This window comes from Lissotriton helveticus, chromosome 2_2, assembly GCF_964261635.1.
Source record: "Lissotriton helveticus chromosome 2_2, aLisHel1.1, whole genome shotgun sequence".
NCBI lineage: Eukaryota > Metazoa > Chordata > Amphibia > Caudata > Salamandridae > Lissotriton > Lissotriton helveticus.
This window is the reverse complement of record NC_136060.1, coordinates 295,887,730-295,908,590: the sequence shown is the minus strand read 5'-3', so window position 1 is coordinate 295,908,590 and position 20,861 is coordinate 295,887,730. Positions and strand designations below refer to the sequence as shown.

The following is a 20,861-nucleotide window of genomic DNA, read 5'->3' as shown; positions in this document are numbered from 1 at the left end:
GAGACTAAACCAATATCAAATGGCATATTACATTCTCACTAAACTAACAAGTTTCAGTTTGAAAAACAACATTTAAAATGCTACCATAATTCCAATGTTAATCAACACAGTAAGTTAGGTTTCAAAAAGCTCCATGATGCTGAAATGATTGTTCTAAAGACAACAATGATTTCAGAATCATAGCGCTGATACAGTTTTAGATGCATGCAAAATAAAATATGACTTGCTCTAGTCTGAACAATTGCGAAGGCAGGTACACATTTCAATAACCGACAAACTGAAAAATAGTGACTATTAAATTTTTCTTACTCGAAAATTTGCCAGCATATGTAAATAGTGAAGAAATCTTGTAAAAACACTACTAGTACTTTTGTAAATGTTTTACCATTGACTGTTCTAGTGGAACAACTTGCTGGAGATGTATCGTCCGAATGCTGTTTGCATGGCCTTTCAAGGCGTTTCCGAGTGCTCCTTTCGGCTGCAAATAATATTTAACAATTCAGATTTTTTTTTAATGCAATTTTCAACATTATCATCATCCTCATCAAAATCTTTATTCGGTCTAGCGAGTAAAAGACCATAAAAGTACATAAGAAATATTGCACATAACTGTCAACACAAGTTAAAATTTGGAATGAAACGAATGTAAAAATACTTAAAATACTGTTAAAGGACATACAGTGTGCGAAACAAGACACGAAATCGGTCCGTCAAGTGTCCAGGGTGACATAAAATTAAGACCATGCAATTACATAAAAATATTGCACACGAAATGCATCAGGCATCAGAAATTTAAAAAGAACCTAGGGTATAAAAAACATATTCTGAATAAAGTGCACTATTATGGACTAAGGGGTGAGAACGAGGTTATAGCACCAAGAGCCAAGAAGAGAGAATGGAGAGAGGGCAAAGACCTCAAAAGGGTCCACCATGCGCTACTTCTACCCCCCGTTAATGGGAAAACTCCACTCACCTACCGAGATCAGTGTACTTTACCAAGCTACCCAAAACAGATTCTGTCGGATTAATCCAGCATAGTTTGTCTGGTTCTGAGTGCAGCTTTCAAGAAGGCACAGACGTGGAAAACTATTTCGGAGGAACTGAGAGATTGTAAGTGAAGGAGTGCAGGACCGCAGTGATGAAGACCTAACCTCCGTAATAAGGAAATTAGAAAGTGTTGACATGCTAATCTGTGCAAATTGCCAAAAAAACATAAAATGGAACAAAGATTGGCCAAAGTTGTTGTCACATGGGCACAGAGAGACTTTACTTCCCTCTAAATCTAAATAATGTAGACCAGTAGATATATGAACATTACTTTTCAAAGGAATAGTATTGAAACAGTCCGTATAAATGTATGGCCACATCAGTGATCAATAGCCCGTCATATTTTACTACAATCTAGATAGCACGAGGACGAGTTGCGACAAAGTGAATTAATACACCACTGTGCTTGCTTGACTTCTTATGCTTCAAGCAATTCCCATCCAGATCACATTGGAAAAAAACGCATTCGCCTACACTGCGTGCTAAATACGTGCTGACACAAGCCAGCGTGCATTACATAACCGATCCACATATCATTATAAAAACTGGCAGAGAGCCGGTGTGGAACAGGGCGTGTGCCTTTGATTGACAACTTGTCAGTCACATGAGTACATATCTTCAGTCACATGAAAACATATCAGGACTATATAATAGGCTGTAATGTAGTACTCTGAATCAACTTCTGAACCTGCCGAAGTCCATGTTGATCAAACCAATATTAACCGCCTGGAGCACAGAAGAGTCCAATAAGCCACTTGTAGAAGAAGATAATTCAGGTGTAAATATCCAAAATGAATACTTGATGCATTTTGTTTTCCTGCATGCTCAACTAATCATTAACGTACATTTAAAGTAGGGACTACAATAGCACTGGCAAAGGCAACACATCTCGCATTATGTGCTAACACTTGCAAAGAGAACAGAGAAGTTTTAAATGCATATATTTGCATGTGGTAACACATTTACAGCCAAATAATCTGTCTGTGCCAATGCTTGTTTTCTGAACTCATCATTCTTCCAAGCACACACTGGGCATGTGTATTGCTGTGGATGAGGTACGCAAAGATATATTCTGTATCTCTCGATCTCTAACCAGAGACCACTGCATAGGCTTTGAACCAGCAACTGCGTAGGTCCACCATAGTCATGTGTATGCAAAAAAGGCGTTTAACTTCAAATGTGACTCTCCTGCAATATACAAGGTTGCACACATACGTGTCGAGAGCCCAAAGAGTGTTTGACAACGTCCCCTACCCAAACACGAGGAGTAATGTGGTATTTATACCGAAACATGGGCACGATTGAGGAGTCATTGGGGATCGCTCTGTTGAAACGAGCATGAGGACAACCCTGGTTTTAGGGGAGGTGTAGCGAATGCTAAGGGGTCATTTCTGTTTGTCTTTCAATGGGTTATGTTTGTGATACAATGAAAGAATGCTGCTGGCCCAACGTGTTGGTAGACGTTACTGTTCCCAGGTGGTGACTGATGTTTGCATCTCAGTGAGCACTGCCAGTCACACAAGTCTAACTATCACTGCTGAGCAGCTCATTCCTGCAGATGAGAGTAATTAATATGATGGTGAATATAAAGTAAAAGGAAAGCTGGTTGATGGAAGGAGAAAGTGAGCGTACACTAAAGTGGTGAATTTTACCTGATCCGTTGCTACAGCCAATACTATATGGCAGAGATCTTCTCCATCTGAAGGTGCTGGAGAGCCCTGGTACAGTACTGTACAGAGATTAGGGGAAAGAGAAGGTGTGGGAAGGATGTGTTTCTAGTGGTTATTTTATTCCTTCCATTTGGCATACACCACGTAGTAGCTTAAACGGAGCCATTCGTTGGGATATCTCAGTGCATAATGGCAAGTGAAGACCTGTCAGATGAGGAGAGAGAGCACTGACTTGCCAAGAGAATAATGCTAATAATGAGTAATGCAAAACAAGACCATGTACACTTAAGCGGTTGCAAACCCTGTAAATCGGAATATTACAGGGATTGCAACAGCGTGATGGTTTTTCCCTAAGTATTGAACTCCTTTTGCAATTTAGGAATAGGCTATCTGAATTGCAAACACATTTTGTGAAGCATTCAGAACTGCAAGTAGTAGCGATTCGCAAAGAAATGTAGCAGTGCTATGTGGCTGCATTTGGGGTTGCAAATCATTGAAATGTTATCAGCACGTCAAAAGAGGTGGAAACTTATTCACAAAGGAAACTGTGTCAGGCAGCTGTTGGGGAAGTAGGCAGTGATCCACAGGACCAGTGCCTTTTTTCCTCTATATGTTTCCAAAAGAAACACACTTCCATATAGTGCAAAAAGGTAGCACAACGTCGGTTTACAACTTCCAAAACCACTGTTAGCAACCAGCCTCTTACTACATCTAGTAGTACAGAACAAAGCAGGCCAAAATGAGGTGAAAAAGGAAATGTAAAATTAGGTTAAGCGCAGTTCCCAAAATAAAGACTGCCTAGAAAAAAGGACAGCATTTAAATGGCGGCAAAAATAAATGTCACTAGACATAAATAAAAAAATTGCACAATGGGAAAAGTTCAGCTTTTCAGAATGAACACCACCTCCAGATCTTGGTAGTGGTGAAAATGACATATTTTAGTAACATATTGAAAAAGCATCAATGGCACAACAAGAAAGAAAGAAAAGACAGCTGTGTTCATTAATAACTGCTGCAGTATCACAACCTCCAGTCTCAGACTCATATTCTAGAAGGCAGAAACTGAAACACACTTTGTCAATCAATCAATCAATCAATCAATCAGCATTTGTAAACTGTGACACTGTCACCCCCTAGGGGTATCTGTGTACTTTGTCTCTGTGGAAAAGCAAGGTTTTTAGTCTCTTTCTGAAGTCTGCCAGAGAGGGGGCTGTACAGAGCTGGAGGGGAAGTACGTTCCAGGTCTTGGTAGCGATGTACGAGAAGGAGCGGCCGCCGCTGTGGCTGCAACAGATGTGGGGGGGCGAGGGTGAGTGAGGAGGAATGTAAGTATCTAGAGGGTTGGTGGAAGTTCAGTTGATGGCTGATGTATGCATCTCTTCTGGATGGGGAGCAAGTGGAGGTGTCTCAGGTGGGGGGCAATGTGGGTTCATTTGAGGAGGTCCAAGAGGAGTCTGACTGACATGTTCTGTATGTTCTGGAGTCTTTTGAGAAGCTGGGTAGAGATGCCGGTTTAGAGAGTGTTGCCGTAGTTGAGGTGGCTGGTAACAATGGCATGAGAGACGGTCTTTCTGGTGTTGGTTGGGAGCCATCTGAAGATTCTGCAGAGCATGCGAAGTGTGTGGAAGCAGGAGGAGGCGACTGCGTTGACTAGTCATTTCATGGTCAGCTGGCTGTTGAGGATGATGCAGAGGTTGTGTGCATGGTCTGCCAGTGTGGGTGTAGATCTGAATTCTGCAGGCCCCCAGCTGTGGTCCCATGCGGAGGCGTTCTTCCCAAAGATCTGTACTTCAGTTTCGTCTGAGTTGAGATGGAGGTAGTTGTCTCTCATCCATTTGGCTATATTGGTCATGGCGTTGCAGAAGTCGGTTTTGTTGTTGGAGGGGTCCTTGGTGAGTGAGAGGCTCAGTTGAGTGTTGTCGGCTTAGATTATGTTGAGTTTGTATGATCTGACGACATCTGCGTGGGAGATCATGTAGATGTTGAACAGGATGGGGCAGAGGGATGATTCTTGTAGTACGCTGTATATGTCTTTGGGGACAGAGGTGAAGGGAGGCAGTCAGAAGCTCTGTGTGCATCCTGTAAGGAAGGAGGCGATCCACTTGAGGTTGTCTTGCTGTATGCCTATGTTGCAGAGTCTGTTGATGAGGGTGTTGTGTGAGATGGTGTTGAATGCTGCAGAGAGGTCGAGGAGGATAGGGGCCACAATTTCTCTGCAATCAAGGAGTGTTCTGATGTCATCTGTGGCAGTAATCAGTGCGGTTTCAGTGCTGTGGTTGGCACAGAATCCTAAATGTGAGGCATCCAGCAGATAGTTTTGTTCCAGGAATTCAGTGAGCAGCTCGTTGATGGTCTTCTCGAGTACTTTGGCCGGGAAGGGTAGCAGGGTGTTCAGGTGATAATTTTTAAGATCGCTGGGGTTGGTGGAGGGTTTCTCTAGGTAGAGTCTGATGCCTGCATGTTTTTATCTGCCTGGGAAGGTTGCTGTGGAGAAGGAGGTGTTGAGGATGCTGGTGAGTTGCATGCTGATTGGGTTATTTTGCACCGTTGTAGAGAAAGTGGAGGCAGGGGTCCATGGATGGAAGACATGATGGCTGAGGTGGTCAGGGGGCTGCACGGGGACCAGGTGGTAATGGTTCGGCTGATATTTGTTGGTTGGTTGAGGTCGTTGGGGTTGAGGGTGTTGTGTTAGAAGCTGAAATTATTGTAGATGTTGGTGATCTTGCTGTGGAAGTACTCAGAGAGGGTATCACAGAGTTCTTGGGAGGGGTGGATGGTGTTCCCAATGGCTCTTGGGTTGGAGAATTATTTGATTATTTTGGGGAGTTCCTTTGTGTGGTTGGCCATGTAGTTGATTCTTGTGGTGATGACTGCTTCCTTGGCTTCCTTGATTTGCCAGTGATATTTGCTGTGGGCGGTTTTGTGATCTGCTCTTTAAGTTGGGTTCTTAATGGTGCACCATCATTTCTCCAGTTGGTGGCAGTAGCAGCTGGTATGTTTGGAGGTTCTGTAGCATTTTGTAGGCTTAAGTGGGACAACTCTGTCGGTGCTGTCGGGAATTCAGACTATACAGTTCAGGATGGCCTGGTCAAGGTCTGTTGAGGCATTGGGTGGGAGGTGGTGAGGGCCTGTGACCACTGAGTTTCAATGACCTTGCTGTAGGTACGGCGGGGGGTGGGGTATCTGATGCCTGGTGAAGGTGATGGTGCACTGTGGGTAGGCGCACTGTAAAATGCATACCTCAAATTGATAAGCTGTTAAATTTGGTAAATCGCATTTGTCACAGATCTTTGTGAAGGTTCCTACAGATGCTAGATGAATACTTAGAAAGCTGATGAGCCTCATAGACTCTGTGGGAGGCAACACTCCATGAATGTATTGTAACTTGCAACTCTGGGGTAACCCAATGCACACCAAAAACAGCTACCTCTAGGCCAAGGAACAACATCAAAGAGCATACATGCCAACACATTGAAGAAGCAATGAGGAGGATTATAAAAAAAAATTAGTGGAAGTTATTTTCTCCATTGGCTTATATGGAAGCAGTGGCAATTTTAGGTGTGAGACAGCTAAAATAAAGCTGTTTTAAGCTTAAAATCAGGAGACTCCTATGTGAATCCAGTCTATTGGCATGTATGAAAGAAGCACTCACTGTTGCCCAAAAGGAAGGCAAAGGGTGTTATACCTGAGCCAAGCACATATTGTTGGCCTGCATGGTATGCCGCAAGTATGCTGTAGATGATAGCACACACTGTGCTGCCTGGAGGCTAAATTTCATGAAGCATAGCTCGAGCTTAAATAAGCAACATGCACATTTTTAGCATGAATCAAAAAAAGAAGAGAAACTCGCATTGGTGTTTTTATCCATGTGCACCATGTGCTCTCCACTTAAGCACCTTGATAACATATGTATCTATGTGTCTCCATTTACAGGTACCATTTATCAGTCGCTTAGGTGAGCATAATACTCCCATCTCATGCTAATTAGAATTGGATTCTGGAGTGAAAAAGATTTACAGGTCGTCAACGAGGAAGTGACAGCATTTGGAACCCGTCCTGGCAAATACCCTGGGCCATTTTTGGCCAGAGAGTATGGCAGAAATATGTTGACACAAAGAGGGTCATTGAAGCATTATATCCTTCATTGTCCCTCTATACTTATTTTATACTGTGCCGACCCAGCCCACTAATAAAGGGATACCTGGGTGTGGAGGAGACATTTTTATTATACTTAATTTCCCTAATATTAAAAGAGCTTCCTGGAATACGGTCAAGCCCATCTTAGCTTTTAGGGGCCTGAATGACCCCAATGATGAAGCAGGGTGAGAATTATGCATAAAAAGACTCTTCGTTCGCAAAGCTAGTGTATATTCGTGAGGTGCACTCTAGTTTTCTTTAGGCAGAGGGATACCCTAATTTGTTTTGTATTATCAGCTGCTGCACCTGTTAGAAGCCAAGCAAGAATGCAAGTATGGCCAGAATGAACTCGGTACCAATGTATATTTCAGATGCTACCATGGTGTTGAGCAGATTAAATGCTGCTCAAAAGCTGCCCTACAAGTGCAGGTGGCTTGTTGCTGTCTCATTCCCAAATTAATACTCATCGGAGTTTATAAAAGAAAATCTACACCCAGTGCAACAATATTTTTGTAAATTACATTTAGGACACAGTATTTATGTCAGACGATATTTCTGATAATAGTATTCTAATAAGCAAACATGTAGTACCTGTAGGCATTATTCTAATAGGATCCATTTTTTAATGCAGTTCTACTGAAGTATGTGGCAGGGCTTTTATGATGATATAAGCATGTTACATACAAACATGGCCCAACTGCATGGCAAACATGAGTGCACTAACTCCTTAAAGTGTGAATGTGTGTGTGAAAGTCATAATGCCTAAACAACAAATGCCTTAAATGGTGGTAATATCTATATAGTGTGTCAAATAACCATATTATTTTGCAAGTGGGTTGACATTAGTTAAGCTAACAAAAATAACAGATATACAATTTCTATTCTGATGTGCAGGAAGCTACATGTAGAGAGTAACATTACAAGGCAATCTGACCTGGTGCGGAGTTAATCTGGAAGAAAGTGAGTTTTGATAAATTTGTTGAGCTTTCGGACGTGTCTATAACTAAGGCGTTGTTATTGCAATAATGCAGATACAAGAAACTGCAGGGCAATTCCCTCTCCCCTCTCCATAGAGAACCTCTGGGGAGAAAGATATAACAAGACCTACCAATGTTTGAGGGGCACTCATGAAGGCTGATTGGTTGGGGAAAATGCCAGAGAGCCGTTACCCGATTGCATGCTTGGGAGCTTTCTAGAGGTATGCAGGGACTGTACCTTTCTTGGCATAAAGAAGTAAGAGAAAATACTAGTTACTCTGTCAATAATATAAACATGCGGCTGCTTATAATATAGATATAGGCGCTTGGTAGATTTAAGACCCATTATTATAGATAGTAGGAATGTGCAATATAACATGCTTTAGGTTTTTCTAATGTTCATCTTGTTTTATATTATATCTGCTGAAATTACTGTAATATTTTCGATCATTCTGATACACAAGGGTTGTTTGTTAATTGTATGTAATAAATAACTTATTATTTTTTTTAAAAACTATTTAGATCTACTTCTGTCAGGGTGAGAGTCTACGCATCTACAAATAACCCCAGCAGATAGGAGATTCTCTGGCAGGGGTGTCATAGAGAAGAGTATGACACCAATCTGTTTTCCTACACTCCAAAGGGAGTGTGGCTAAACAAAATCTCCTTGGGACTAAGAGAATCATTCCAGGTGTGCCCTTTGATTGAGGGGTTCATGACTCTACTTCCAAGGAAATAAAAAGAAACAATTAAATTCAGACAGATTACATTAATACATGTCTAGATGCTATCAGAGAGGTTGTAGTTGTTTTGATAAATGTCTAATTAAGGATTGGTTAACAGAAACGCTACTTAGGTGGCATCGTCGTTGTTGTGGATTCTGATCCCAGTGACAATAGAAACTGATCATTTCATTATTTCAGGTCTTGTAAGGAAGGACTGAAAGAAGTAAAAGTCGTATTGAAAGAAAGGATTGCAAAGCGCACAAACTAGAAGGATTATTTTATCAAATATAAATATTATTATTGAGGACTCCGGTTCATGGCTATTCTCTGTAAGGTTGCACTCAATATTCTGTGTTTAGTTGCGCTCTTAGAAAAGAAAAACCTTTCAGGAGGAGATGAGACAGACAGAGATTAAAAGCACTAAATTACAAACTCCAATACCACCATACACTCCAGTTAGTGTAATCAGAGAACAATCTAGCATGGTGGATTCACTCCCCTAGAAAGCAGTGCACTAGGATAGGTTAATATCACTCAGATTCAGTGCTAAGTAGTGTCTTTAGGCAGCAGTGCAGTGTGGTAGGTTACTGTGCTTAGGATTCAGCATTCAGTGAGTGTGTGTCACTTGGATGCAGTGTGGCAGCTTGGTGTCAATATGGGGCAGTGCAGCAAAAACAAGGCAACTGATAGATTGCTTGAATTAATCTCAGCTGCTGGCAATCACTTTGGCCACATACCAATACAACATGGTACAGTCTGCTGGATTAGAGTCTCTAGTATGGAATGCAATTTTGTGTCTTAGTGTTTCTAGGATGGAGTGCACTGTGAGGTGCTTGCATCTCTAGTGTGCGCCGTAGTTCTTTAGTATACCTAGAACCCAATTAATGTGAGGCCTACATTTGCTAAAGTTTAGTGTAGGTGTTTACACGGTGCAAAGCAGCGCAAACGCTAACATCTATTTACTTACCATTGTAACGGCCCATATATGCAGCGCAGAATTATGTTGCATTGTGAGACTACCCTTCAAAAACGTGGGCATTAGAGTCACTACAATGCAATGGAAAGGGGTTATTGCCTCTACAGTGCAATGTTAATGTGGCATAGATGCAGTGCAGTGGATTCTTGCCAATATTATGCAGTGGATTCAGGTGAGTTAGTGTCTCTAGGATGTAACTGAGTGTACAAAGTTAGTCTCTAGAATTAAGTGACATGGTTGCTTAGTGTGCCTACGCTGCAGTACAGTGTGGCAGGGTTGTTTTCTAGGATGCACACATTATGGCACCCAAATGTCTCTAGGATTCAATACAGTATTATCTGTACAATCCAGTAAAGTGTAACATACTAGTGAACATTTGACAGTACTGGAGTGTGATGGGTTAGTGCCACTTGGGTGCAGTGGAGTGCAGAATGTTAAGTCCATAGATTGTAGTTCAGTTGGCTAATGTCCTTGAGAAGCAGTGCAAGTTATTGAGTTAAGAGCCCCTGGTGTACAGTGCAGTGGGATTGTGACCTCAAAATATAGAGAACTTGAAGGGTTAGAGTCCCTCAATTCAATGCAATGTGGTACGTTATTGCCGCCTATATGCAGTGTGCTGGTTTACTGACCAGGTTGCAATAGGATGGGTAAATGTCTCCTAGAAGCAGCAGTTGGTTGTTTATTGTTTTTTTTTTAATTGATTTCATTATTTGCATAAGAGGGTCAAATAAAGAACAAATATACAAAAAAGGGAAAATAGCCTAGTGTCCTCAGTTCAGGAAAGAAGGAGGTGGATTAAGTCTAGTTACATTTACAGCTCATGAAGATTCAAAATGGTTAGACATAGCTACCCGAAGAAACAAAAACAATAACAATTGGTTTAACCATAATTTCCATAATATAGGAGAAAGATGAGGAAAGTCTATCAAAATATATAATCTATGAAATCAATACAGGGGAATCAGAGGAGGGAGAAAACAAGGGAAGTGAGGGAGTAGTCGCATAAGCAGACAAGAAAAGTGTTTATTAAGGATGAGATTTTCAAAAACCTAAGCATTAATGGGAGGGGGTATGGCCCACCTATTGTAAGGAGCATGTGCGTGTGTTGCTCATAGAGCCTCCCATGGTAGTTTGTGAAAAAGGGGATGATAGAGCCTCGCCACGTGCAGATACTGATAATAGAGGAGCGATGTGGATTCATGTTGTAAGGTGTGCAGGTATGTACGATATATGTGCCAAAAATCCTTGGGTCGGAAGGTGGAGGCTGTACGGTAGAATAAATCTCAGTCTGCATAGCGCAGCATGCCATGTTGCGTAGCCAGGCATCTTTTGTGGGGCGTTGCTGGGCCCCCCAATGTATTGCAATTTCCCTTTTGGCTAACAGTAGTGCTATCGCTATAAACCTGCAGTAGGCAGAGACGTTGGAGACAATACTCAGTAGGGCCATCTTGGGGGGGGTCCTAAAAGATGTGGAGGTCATTGTCGATAGCATCTGGATTACCGAAGTCCAGAAGGCGGATATGACAGGGCATGTCCAGGTCACATGGACAAAGTAAGCATCAAATAAGTGGCATTTGGGGCATTGAGAAGATATGGAGCTGTCATATTTTGCCAGGTCTACAGGTGTAATACAGCATCTATGAAAAAAGTGTAGTAGTTTATGTCTGTGATTGGGAAAGACCCTCTTAATTTACTGGTAGCTACAGGCCCATTCTTTAGCAGTGAGTGGTTGTCCCAGGTCCTCCTCCCAGTGTCGCCGCTCCCCTCTGTCTCGCACCCGTTTGAATGACATAAAAGCACGGTATAGACTGGTGACTAGATGTGATCCATCGTGGTCCGTTATCAAAAACGTGAGAGGCGTAAATTCATCCAGGGGGAAGGGGAAGGACGGGATTGTAGTGCGCAGGGCACCAAGTAGTCTAGTTATGATAAATCTGCTCATGTGGGACATCTCAGCATGCGCAGAAAGGTTGGCAAGTGTTGTAATGCACCCATCTGGGAAGAGATCCCCAAATGTGTGTTGATGCAGTTTTCATCAGGTGCGTTGGACTATTTTCTCGATCGTTAATGGTATCTATGGGTTTTGGGATATTGGGAGTTTAGGTGAAGACAGAGACTCAGAGCCTAGAAGCAGGCCAAGTTTCCACCAGGCCCAACATGTAGTGGACAAAGTTTGTATGTCGTTGGGTCCAGCCAAATACCCTGAGGAAATGTTGGAATTTAGTGGGGAAGGGTCGGATAAGTCTTGGTTGGGTTTACTAAAAGGAATGCCTGCATCGGGATGGAACCAATCATATGCATACTGGGCCTGTGCGACCAAGTAGTATAAGTTTACGCCAGGGACCGCAAACCCACCGCGCTCGAAGGGGAAAGTAAGTGTGTCCCAGGCGATTTGTGGCCTACTGTCAGCCCAGACCAACCAGATCAGTTGACCATGCAACTGTGAAAAGAATGCCTTAGTGAGAGGAATGGAAATGTTTACAAATAAATATAAAAAAACGGAGGAGAACATTCATTTTGATGAGGGCAATGCGGCCAGCCATGGACAGCGGCAGGCAAATCCAATGGTCTACCTATGTGGCCAGCCTTTCCAACGCAGGCCCATAGTTCAGGCAAATGATTTGTTCTTTGCTCCTATGGAACATGAATCCTAGATATTTGATAGTGTCCTTAGCTCACCTAAGGGGGAAGGTACCCCCAGCAGAGAATGCCGCTTCTGTAAGGGGAAAAAGTTAGGACTTGTCCCAATTGACGAGTACACGCGACATGTCACCAAAGCGGCAAATCTCATCAATAAGGGGATGCAGATTTTCAGCGGGGCTTCTGACAAAAAGCAGTATATCATCTGTATACATGGATTGGAGCAGTGGACCAGGGCGGAACCAAAGTCCTCAATGCATATGTTTCTCCTGCAAATGTTCGACTAAGGGGTCCATGGCAACTATAAAGAGTCACAGCAACAGCGGAAAAGCCCTGTCGAGTGCTGTGTGAAATTAGAAAATGGTCAGATAAAGACCTGTTTCCTCTGAGCCTAGCCATGGAAGATAAGTATAGAAGGGAGATCAGTGCAATGAAGTTGTTGGGCATACCCAGTTTACAGAGTGTTGCGAAGAGAAATGGCCATTCCAAAGATTCGAAGGCCTTCTCGGCCTCTAAGAGCGTGACCGCTGCAGGTGTGGTGGAGAGATCCTGTTTAATACCGAAAAGACGGTCCTGAGGTTCAGTGCGGTTGACCTATATGGAATAAAACCGGATTGTACCGGGGGGGGGGGGGGGATAAGGGGGAATCTGATCTATCAGGAGCGAAAGCCTGTTTACGAGCACTTTGGCCAGAATTTTGTTATCGAAGTTTATCAAGGATAATGGTAGGTATGAGGGGCACACAGTGTGGTCCTTACTGGGTTTCATCAAGAGAGAGACTGCTGCCTCTCGCATTGCAGGAGGGGGGACACCATTGTCCAAGGATCAGGCGTGGACCTCATGCAAGTGAGGTGTCAAAATCTGTTTAGACGTCTTTAGAAGGTTTTGACAGGCCATTTTGGCCTGGCACCTTTGAGCCATCAAGCGAGTCTATTTCTTGGCTGACCTCTTCAGAGGTAAAAGGTTTGCTAAGGAATTGCGCCTGGCCGGTGGTGGGCCAAACCACAGCCACCTCCTACAGGTAGGCAATATGGTGAGAGAAGTCGGCTGGGAATTTTGTGGTATATAGGGATTTGAAGTACGTTACCAATTCCGTTAATATGTCAGCATTATCCATTACCATGGTGTCATCAGCTCGTTGTAGGGATGTGATGTGTCCAGCCCCCGAGGGGGCACACCAGGCGGGCAAGTGTCCTACCGGGGCGCTTCCCCTCTCCATATCTACGCGCGCTTAGTATTTGCCTAGTAATGTGGCCTCTCTGTCAACGTAGTCATTAAATTCCAGTAGGAGAGATTCCTGTTTAAGAGAGGCATCTGGAGTGTCGTGAGGATTATCTAGTTTGGGCCAGCTCAGTCTTGAGTTGAGCAAGACTACACAGAATCAAACGCAGCACCCTGGCTTGTTTCGAAATACAGATGCCGTGAATATAAGCCTTGAAGGCATCCCACAGTACTGCATATTGCATCACTGAGCCCGTGTTAAGAGTAAAGTATTCAAGGATCGAGTCGTGTAACTCTGATTTGAAAGGTTCATCTAATAGAGGTGAGGCTGGGAATGTCCATCTATGTTCCCAGCTGGTGGAGTAAGGGATTACAAGATGTAGGTACACAGGCGCCTGGTCTGAAAGCACACTGGGCAGTGTTTCTACACTGCGTATCCATTAATAGGTAGGGGCGTCTACGAACCAGCAGTAAGTAAGTAAGTAAGTAAGTAATGTGTTTATTGTACAGTTAATTAAAACCTTTACAAAAATTGGCCATCTCTTATAAACAGTAAAACATCAATTTAAAAGGCTGATAGCCACAGTTAAGAACACACATTAAAATTACAGATAATATCCACTCCCCCGGCCTTGGTGACCCATAGTCCTGTTTCTTCATTTTTGTTTGGGCAGGGTAGTAGCAGTTCATGAGATAGAGTTACCCACCTTGTCAGAGTCTTGGCTACAGAATGAGGGCAGGCAAATAGGTGCAAGTTTAAAGTGCATAGTGCGGCATCAACATTAATTGCTTTGTACAAAAATGTCCGAGGGTTAGCCTGTAGATGCTTTTCCTTTGGGCTTGAGTGTGCAAAAGCGCTTAATGCTTTGTGTGCAAAGCGCTGTTACTGTTGTTACTCAAAGAGTTAACAGGCCGGCTCCATACCAGTTCCAGTGCAACTTCTCTGATGATCTGGCGGTATCCGTTTCAATCGGGAATCAGCAGCAGTTAAATTTTTTACCAGGCAGCAGCTTAGTTGAATATCTTCACCAGAGAAGCTTGCAAGCACCCCTTGTCTGCACGACCGTATCTGTTTCCTGTTAAAGATAGGTCTAAGTAGTGACCGGCGCTCCTGCATCAGTTCCCGGCATATGGTTATAATGTGTCCTCTCCTTCCCTGCAAAGACGGCAAATTGCTGGCTTCGGAGGGCGTAGCCATGGGGGCAGATGGTATGCAGATGGTAATAAACCTAACCGGAGTTTCAGAAACTTCTCTTTGGTGAACCAGCAATTAATATGTGTCCATGTCGAGTGCGGTGCCAAGTGGAATGTGTCTCCGGGGTGTTGTATGCGCCATGCGTCATTGAGAGCCAATGATGCCAGAAGATCCTGGAAGGCCCGCAATGCCTGGGGCTTAAAGCCCTCTCCAGTTCCAGATGAGTTGAAGCTGGGATCCAGCCAAAGATTCAAGTCATCGCCAAGGATTGTGTCTGGTTCGTGACTGTCACGTAGTGAGAGTAGTTCAGAAAAGAAACTGGGGTTGTCAGTGTTAGGAGCGTATATGTTGTTCCTGCCCAGCAATGTCCCCGTTACTAATACATATCACCCGTGTTTGTCAGCAATGGTGGTATGGTGTGTGGAAGGGAGGCTATGATGTATCAGTATGCATACTCCGCAGGAATATGTGCTCTATCTAGCGAAGAATCAGTGAGGTCCCCAAAAGGAGGCATAAGGAAGGCAAGCCTGTGGGGGCAGGTGAGTTTCCTGCAAAAGATGCTATCCTAATGTGGTGTCTATGAAGGTAAGATAAAACTAGCTTGCATTTTCGGGGATTGTTGAGGTCACGTATATTCCAGAAAAATAATTGTGCTTCAAATTTTGTGCCAGGAGCTACCGTCATGAAGGTGCTGGTGTGTGAGCATATTGAATATGCATGTGGAGTGCGCTGTATGCGAGAGGAACAGTGGAGCACATGGAAGGGAGAAGGGGGAACCTAAGAGAAGACAAATACTAAACAGATCCCAATTAACCCACGTCCCACCCACACCAAGAAAAAACGACCAGGCAAATTCCCTATATCCAATTCTAGAAAAACAACGTCCCAGCATCAAACCAGTCAGAATTATCCGAGGGGGGCGGGCAAAGCTTTGGAAGCCCAATGCCCGGTCTATAATAATTGTCAGTAAAGTGGAGAGCTATTTGTAAAGAATAGAGGACCCTAAGCCTTCAAAAGGCCAGGATACATGGAAGTGTACATAGTAATGAAAATCCATTTTACGCAAAACAGTATCTGGATAATCTGATAGTAGCAGAAGAGAAAATGGAGCCATCGCTATTCCGAAGAGAAAAGTTCAGCACTGATCTGTGTGCCCTTTCCACCAGGAATACTTTGAAGAAGTGTTTGGGCCCAAACTGATCGGTGAGCAATATCTCTACCAAGAGTTCAGGGCGTCCAAAGTTGGTTGACTCTGCTAGACCCAGAATCCATTTGTTATTCCTCCTAGATCTGGCCTCCAAATCTTCATTCTTGATTGCCACTGCCTTGAGCAATCGTTCCGTCTTTTCCAGGTGGCGCGTTGTGTACTTTGCTTGATCGTCGTGTGCAGATATGCGCTCCTCGACCTCATCCAGCCGTGTGTTATGCCTGTCTAGGTGCTCTACCATTTTGTCAAGCAGCGTAGCAAGAGTATCAAACCGGGCATCAATAGCGCAGAAACCAGATTTTAGTTCTACCATAATAGCCTCTGTATCATCAGGATAGGGGGACGGAGGATTGCGCCGCAGAATCAGCCTCATCATCCATGCCCAGGTCCTGCCCTGGGCTGTCCGGTGCACCAGGCTTATCGAACCTCAGCCTGCGCTGTTTAGGATCGCTGCAGCCGATTGTGTCAAGTGTAGGAAAGATGTGGGCTCCGCCGGTGCCATCAGGGGGCGATACAGCACGGGTCGTATGCCTCACTTCCCTGCAGAGGAGAGTTGGCAACATTTAATGGTGGAGTCGCTGTGTGGATGGTGGGAGCTGAGTGGAGACAACAAGTGCCCAGTGAGGCGATTTTTCGGGGGTCCCACCAGCGTGGGCCCTCCTGCACTGCAGTGCTCAATATTGGTTCCCCCAGTTGTAGGCCGTAGACACAGAGAAGGCCGCCCAGCAGTAGGATTAATCCGGGCAGGGCCATCCATCACTGGAGCAGCCAAGGCCCCAGATGGATTTCACGGGGGCTCAGGTCCAGGGGTGGGGCAAACGGCTACACACTCCCACCACAGGGCAGCAATGGTCCGCCGGGGGGGATACAATGATCTAGCCCTGTCCTCACCGCAGCGAACCATGCACTTAAAGTGATGGCGGGTCAGGTCCAGTTCGCCCCAGCAGCAGCAACAGGCCGCACAGCCTTCAATGGGGTAGACCGGGCGAGAGTCTGGAAACCCCGGCTAGGTTGGGAAGGTGAGCCAGAGCAGCAATGAAGTGCTGGAGACGGGCGGTGTAGAGGCCGCAAACGAGCCCAAACCTCCACTTTCACCCGTGCCGGCCCGCATATGAAAGAGAGCCACAGCGGCTGTCCCAGTCACGCACCACAGGCAGCGATGCAGCTCCCCCCGATCAGCTCTAGCCAGACACAGAAATCCCCAGGCCTCAGCGGCGTTGCGCAGATGTGTGTGGAGTGGAGCGGGGGGCAGGTCCGGCAGGACACTGCAGCCCCGGCCTCAGACTCGCACACGACCCCAGTTGTTGCTGGGCTTTCAAGGCAGACCGGGCCGCCTCTCACTCCAATAAGGTTCCTCAGCAGCTCGGCGGCCTGAAGCCGGGACCAGACAAGCCTTCAGGACCCCCGCATTGGTGCAGGAGGCAGGCTTGTTGTATTTTGTATGGGGAAATGTGATGGGAATATTAAATCATCCTCAGGATTCGGACCAAGGGTACTGGAGCTTCAATGCCGTGCGGCCATCTTGATCGCCGGCCAGGCCACGCCCCAGCATTTGGTTGTTTATTAGCATCCCCTGTGTTCCGGGTCATTGATTAGTGTCATAAAATACATACAATGTGGTATGACTGTGTCTATGAACATGCAGTGAGTTAATGATGCAGTGCAACTGGTAAGTGTCCACTGAATGCACAGAAGGGCTGTTAGTGATTGTGTCCTTAAGATGCAAAGGAGTGTGGTGAGTTGGTATTCCTGGGGTGCAAGTGAGACAGGTTAGTGTCCCAATGAAGTAGTGTAATGTAGTACACAAGTATGTACTTATGCGTGTATGTATGCATGAATGCATATGCGAAGTTCTTGTATAGTAGGAAACTAGCCAAAAGGCAGTGGAAAACTAAGAAGCAGTCAATGAGTGAATGGAGGAATTCTGAGATTGGAACTGAACTTAACTGTTACTGCATTGAAATGCTGTGTTTGTTAAAGAGGGGTTTCTTCAGAAACTTCCTAAATTGGAGCAGGATTAGGCGGTCCTCATACATGCAGAGATGTTATTCTATATCCTGAGAGCATAGATAATAAATCAATCAATCAAATGCGATTTTTAGAGCGCTGCTGAGGGGATCCAGCCACTGGGGGTTTCTACTTCTGGGTGGTATCAGTTGAACAGCCAAGTCTTCAGTTTATTTTGGAAGTCCTGCAGGTGTACTGGGAGGCTATCTAGGTCTTTGTGGCTAGGTAAGAGAAAGAGCGACCTCCACTCTTGCTTCGGTGGATGTGTGGTGTCTGGAAGTGGTGTCTAGAGGGCTGGTCGAAGTTTATATGGTGGCCGATGAAGGCTGGTCACTGATTATGCAACGCTTTTTAGGCATGGGTCAGGATCTTGAATTGACACCTCTTGTAGACTGGTAGCCGGTGGAGTTTCGTGAGGTGTGGGGTGATCAGGGCTCATCTGAGGAGATCGAGGACGAGTCTGGTGGCTGAGTTCTGTATGGTCTGTAGCCTATTCAGTAGGTGCAAAGTGATTCCTACGTAGAGTGTGTTGCCGTAACCAGGCAGCTGGTGACGAGGGGCTGGGTGACGGTGAATCTGGTGCTGGCTGGAAGTCACTTGAAGACTTTCCGGAGCATACAGAGAGTTAGGAAGCTGGCTGAGGATAATGCGTTGATTTGATTTTTAATGGTGAATTTGTTGTCAAGTATGATGCCGATGTTCCTGGCGTGTTCTGTAAGTTTGAATGAGGGTACCAGGACTGTGGGCCACCAGGAGTTTTTCCACTGGGGATGTGTCCTTCGTGAAAATTAGCACCTCAGTTTTGTCGGTGTTAAGTTTAAGGTAGTTGTTTTGCACCATGTGGGCCAAGTTGGTCATGCACAAGTGGAAATTGGCCTTGGTCGTGAAGAGGACTGCGGAGAGAGAGAGGATAAGCTGGGCGTCATCTGCATATGATATGATGTTCAGTTCATCGGTCCAGACAATGTTGGCCAAAGGAGTCATCCATGCATTAAACAAGGTACGGCTGAGGGAGGATCCTTGAGGGATGATACAAATGATGTTCTAGGGGTATGAGGGACAGGGTGGGAGGCAGACACGCTGGGTTCTTCCGATGAGGAAGGATACGATCCATTTAAGGGTGTCCCCTTGAATCCTGATCTGATGGAGCCTTTCTATGAGGGTGTAATGGTGCACAGTGAGACGTCAAGGATCAGGGTGAAAGTCTAGGAGAGTCCTGATGTTGTCGGGCGCCTGCAGTCTTCTTTTGTCTCTTCTTTGCCGTCACTTTTATCCAGTCTGTTGGTGTCTTGGCTGTAGGTTGCTGAGAGTTACTGGAGCTTGTCTACCATATAGGAGGGAGTGGTGGTTATAATGTCATTGTAGATGATGCAGTTGGTTTTAAAGTTGATGTGGGCTGGCAAGGGATGCAAGTGATTTCCATCAGGATGGGCTCAATGTAGTCATATTTCTTCTGGCCCTTCTTGAGGTGTTATGTGGAGTGTAAGATGCCATAAGGGGCTAATGTGGAGTCTGGCAGGCCTTGGAGCAGGGCGCTGCCAATGTATGGAAGCAAGAGTATAAGGCCAAGAACAGAAGTTCTAAATTCGATTTCTGTGTAGAAAGGTTTTACTTTCTTAAGTGGATAGAGCTTATCTTGGTTTTCTTGACAATGTGTTTTCTGAGTGTGAGGATAGTTTTCAGTGTGAATCTGCCCATATTTATGCTATTGAGCAAGGTTTGGACTAGTTGTTTATAGTTCTTGGCAAATAGCATGGTAGGGTGTGGGCATCCATGTCTGGATGTGGTTCAGGCAGGGTTGGAGGCACTAGATGACCGCAGTGGAGGAGACTTGTATCTCTTTGTCATATATGTGCATTTTGACAGTTATCGCTCGAAAGGTGACAAGGATCTTCTGGGAGCGGACCTAGAGGTGCTCATGTGAACGAAGTGGTGCTAGTTGGTTAGGTAGGAGGAGAGCCAGTGAAGGACATTGCCAGTGAATCCCATTCAAGATTTCATGGTGTGGATGATTATGGGATAGTTGATGGCTCTCAAGGTAACAGACCATTTCAGCAATATCAGGAGGCAGGAGTCATTTTTTCAGTGGTCAGGAGAGCCTTGTTCATAATTTTTAAGGTTGCTCTCTCCATGCGGCAGCATGTTCTGGAACTAGATTCGTAGTTGTGCAGATGTTTGGCATTGATGTGATCTTAGAGTTGTGTGTAGACTGCTTTTTTAGTGATCTTGCTGATAAAGGGTAGGCAAGTGTTGGGCCGGTAGAAGACAGCTCATCATGGTTGAGTGTGGGTTTCTCAAAATGTGGAAGGATATGGCCTGTTTCGAGCCTTGAGATCCTTTGAGTTAGTTAACAATGGAGAAAAGGAGAGAGAGTTTCTTTCTGGAGGGGTTTCAGGATGAAGGACTAGGGTAAAACATCATCTTCGTAGGAAGCGGTTTTGTTGGATCTTCTGTATTTTTTCAACGAAGAATAGACTAATGGCACTGCACTTGGCTGTGGAGTTTCGCAGAAGTAGGTGGTTCATGCGGTGCTTCAGTGTCTTAAAGAATGTTCTGCTTCTGTTGGTAGCTTCATTGATGGAGTTAGTATAGTACTTTGGCTGAAGTGATGAGTTGTCTGAATATTGAACAAAGGAACTTCAAAAGCTTGAGGTGGTCATGGCACCTGTTTTTCTCCCATTTTCTTTCCTGTCCTTTGACAGAGTATTTGGTATCACCCAGATCTTTGGACTACCAGGGTGCTAAAGGATGGTTCATCATACACCTTCGTGGCTCCTTAAGCCAGGGGGGAACTATCAGGATCCCTCAGCATGCCAACTCCTTACGATGACTAAGGCCTAGATGTATCAAGCCGTTTGCGAATTGCAAAGGCCGAAATTCGCAGAATTTCGGCCTTTGCGAATCGCAAACGGTCTATTTGCATGTTTTGGCATGCATCAAAAATTCGCAAAATAAGAAATTGCAAAAAATTGCGATTCCTTATTTTGCCATAGCATTTAAGAAATCGCAATTTTGTGATTCCTTAAATGCTATGTATGTAACATTTTTCAATTGCGAAT

General features: G+C 44.7%; 1 protein-coding gene across 12 annotated transcripts in view; it reads right to left on the bottom strand.

Moving 5' to 3' along the window:
* Positions 1-20,861, bottom strand: part of PROM1 (prominin 1) — a 588,333-nt gene that overhangs the window by 84,095 nt on the left and 483,377 nt on the right. For all 12 annotated transcript variants that reach the window (XM_078678433.1, XM_078678442.1, XM_078678438.1 and 9 more), the window contains one exon: positions 386-478. In XM_078678433.1, the coding sequence (XP_078534559.1) occupies positions 386-478 (93 nt within the window). The remainder of the gene's footprint in view (positions 1-385; positions 479-20,861) is intronic.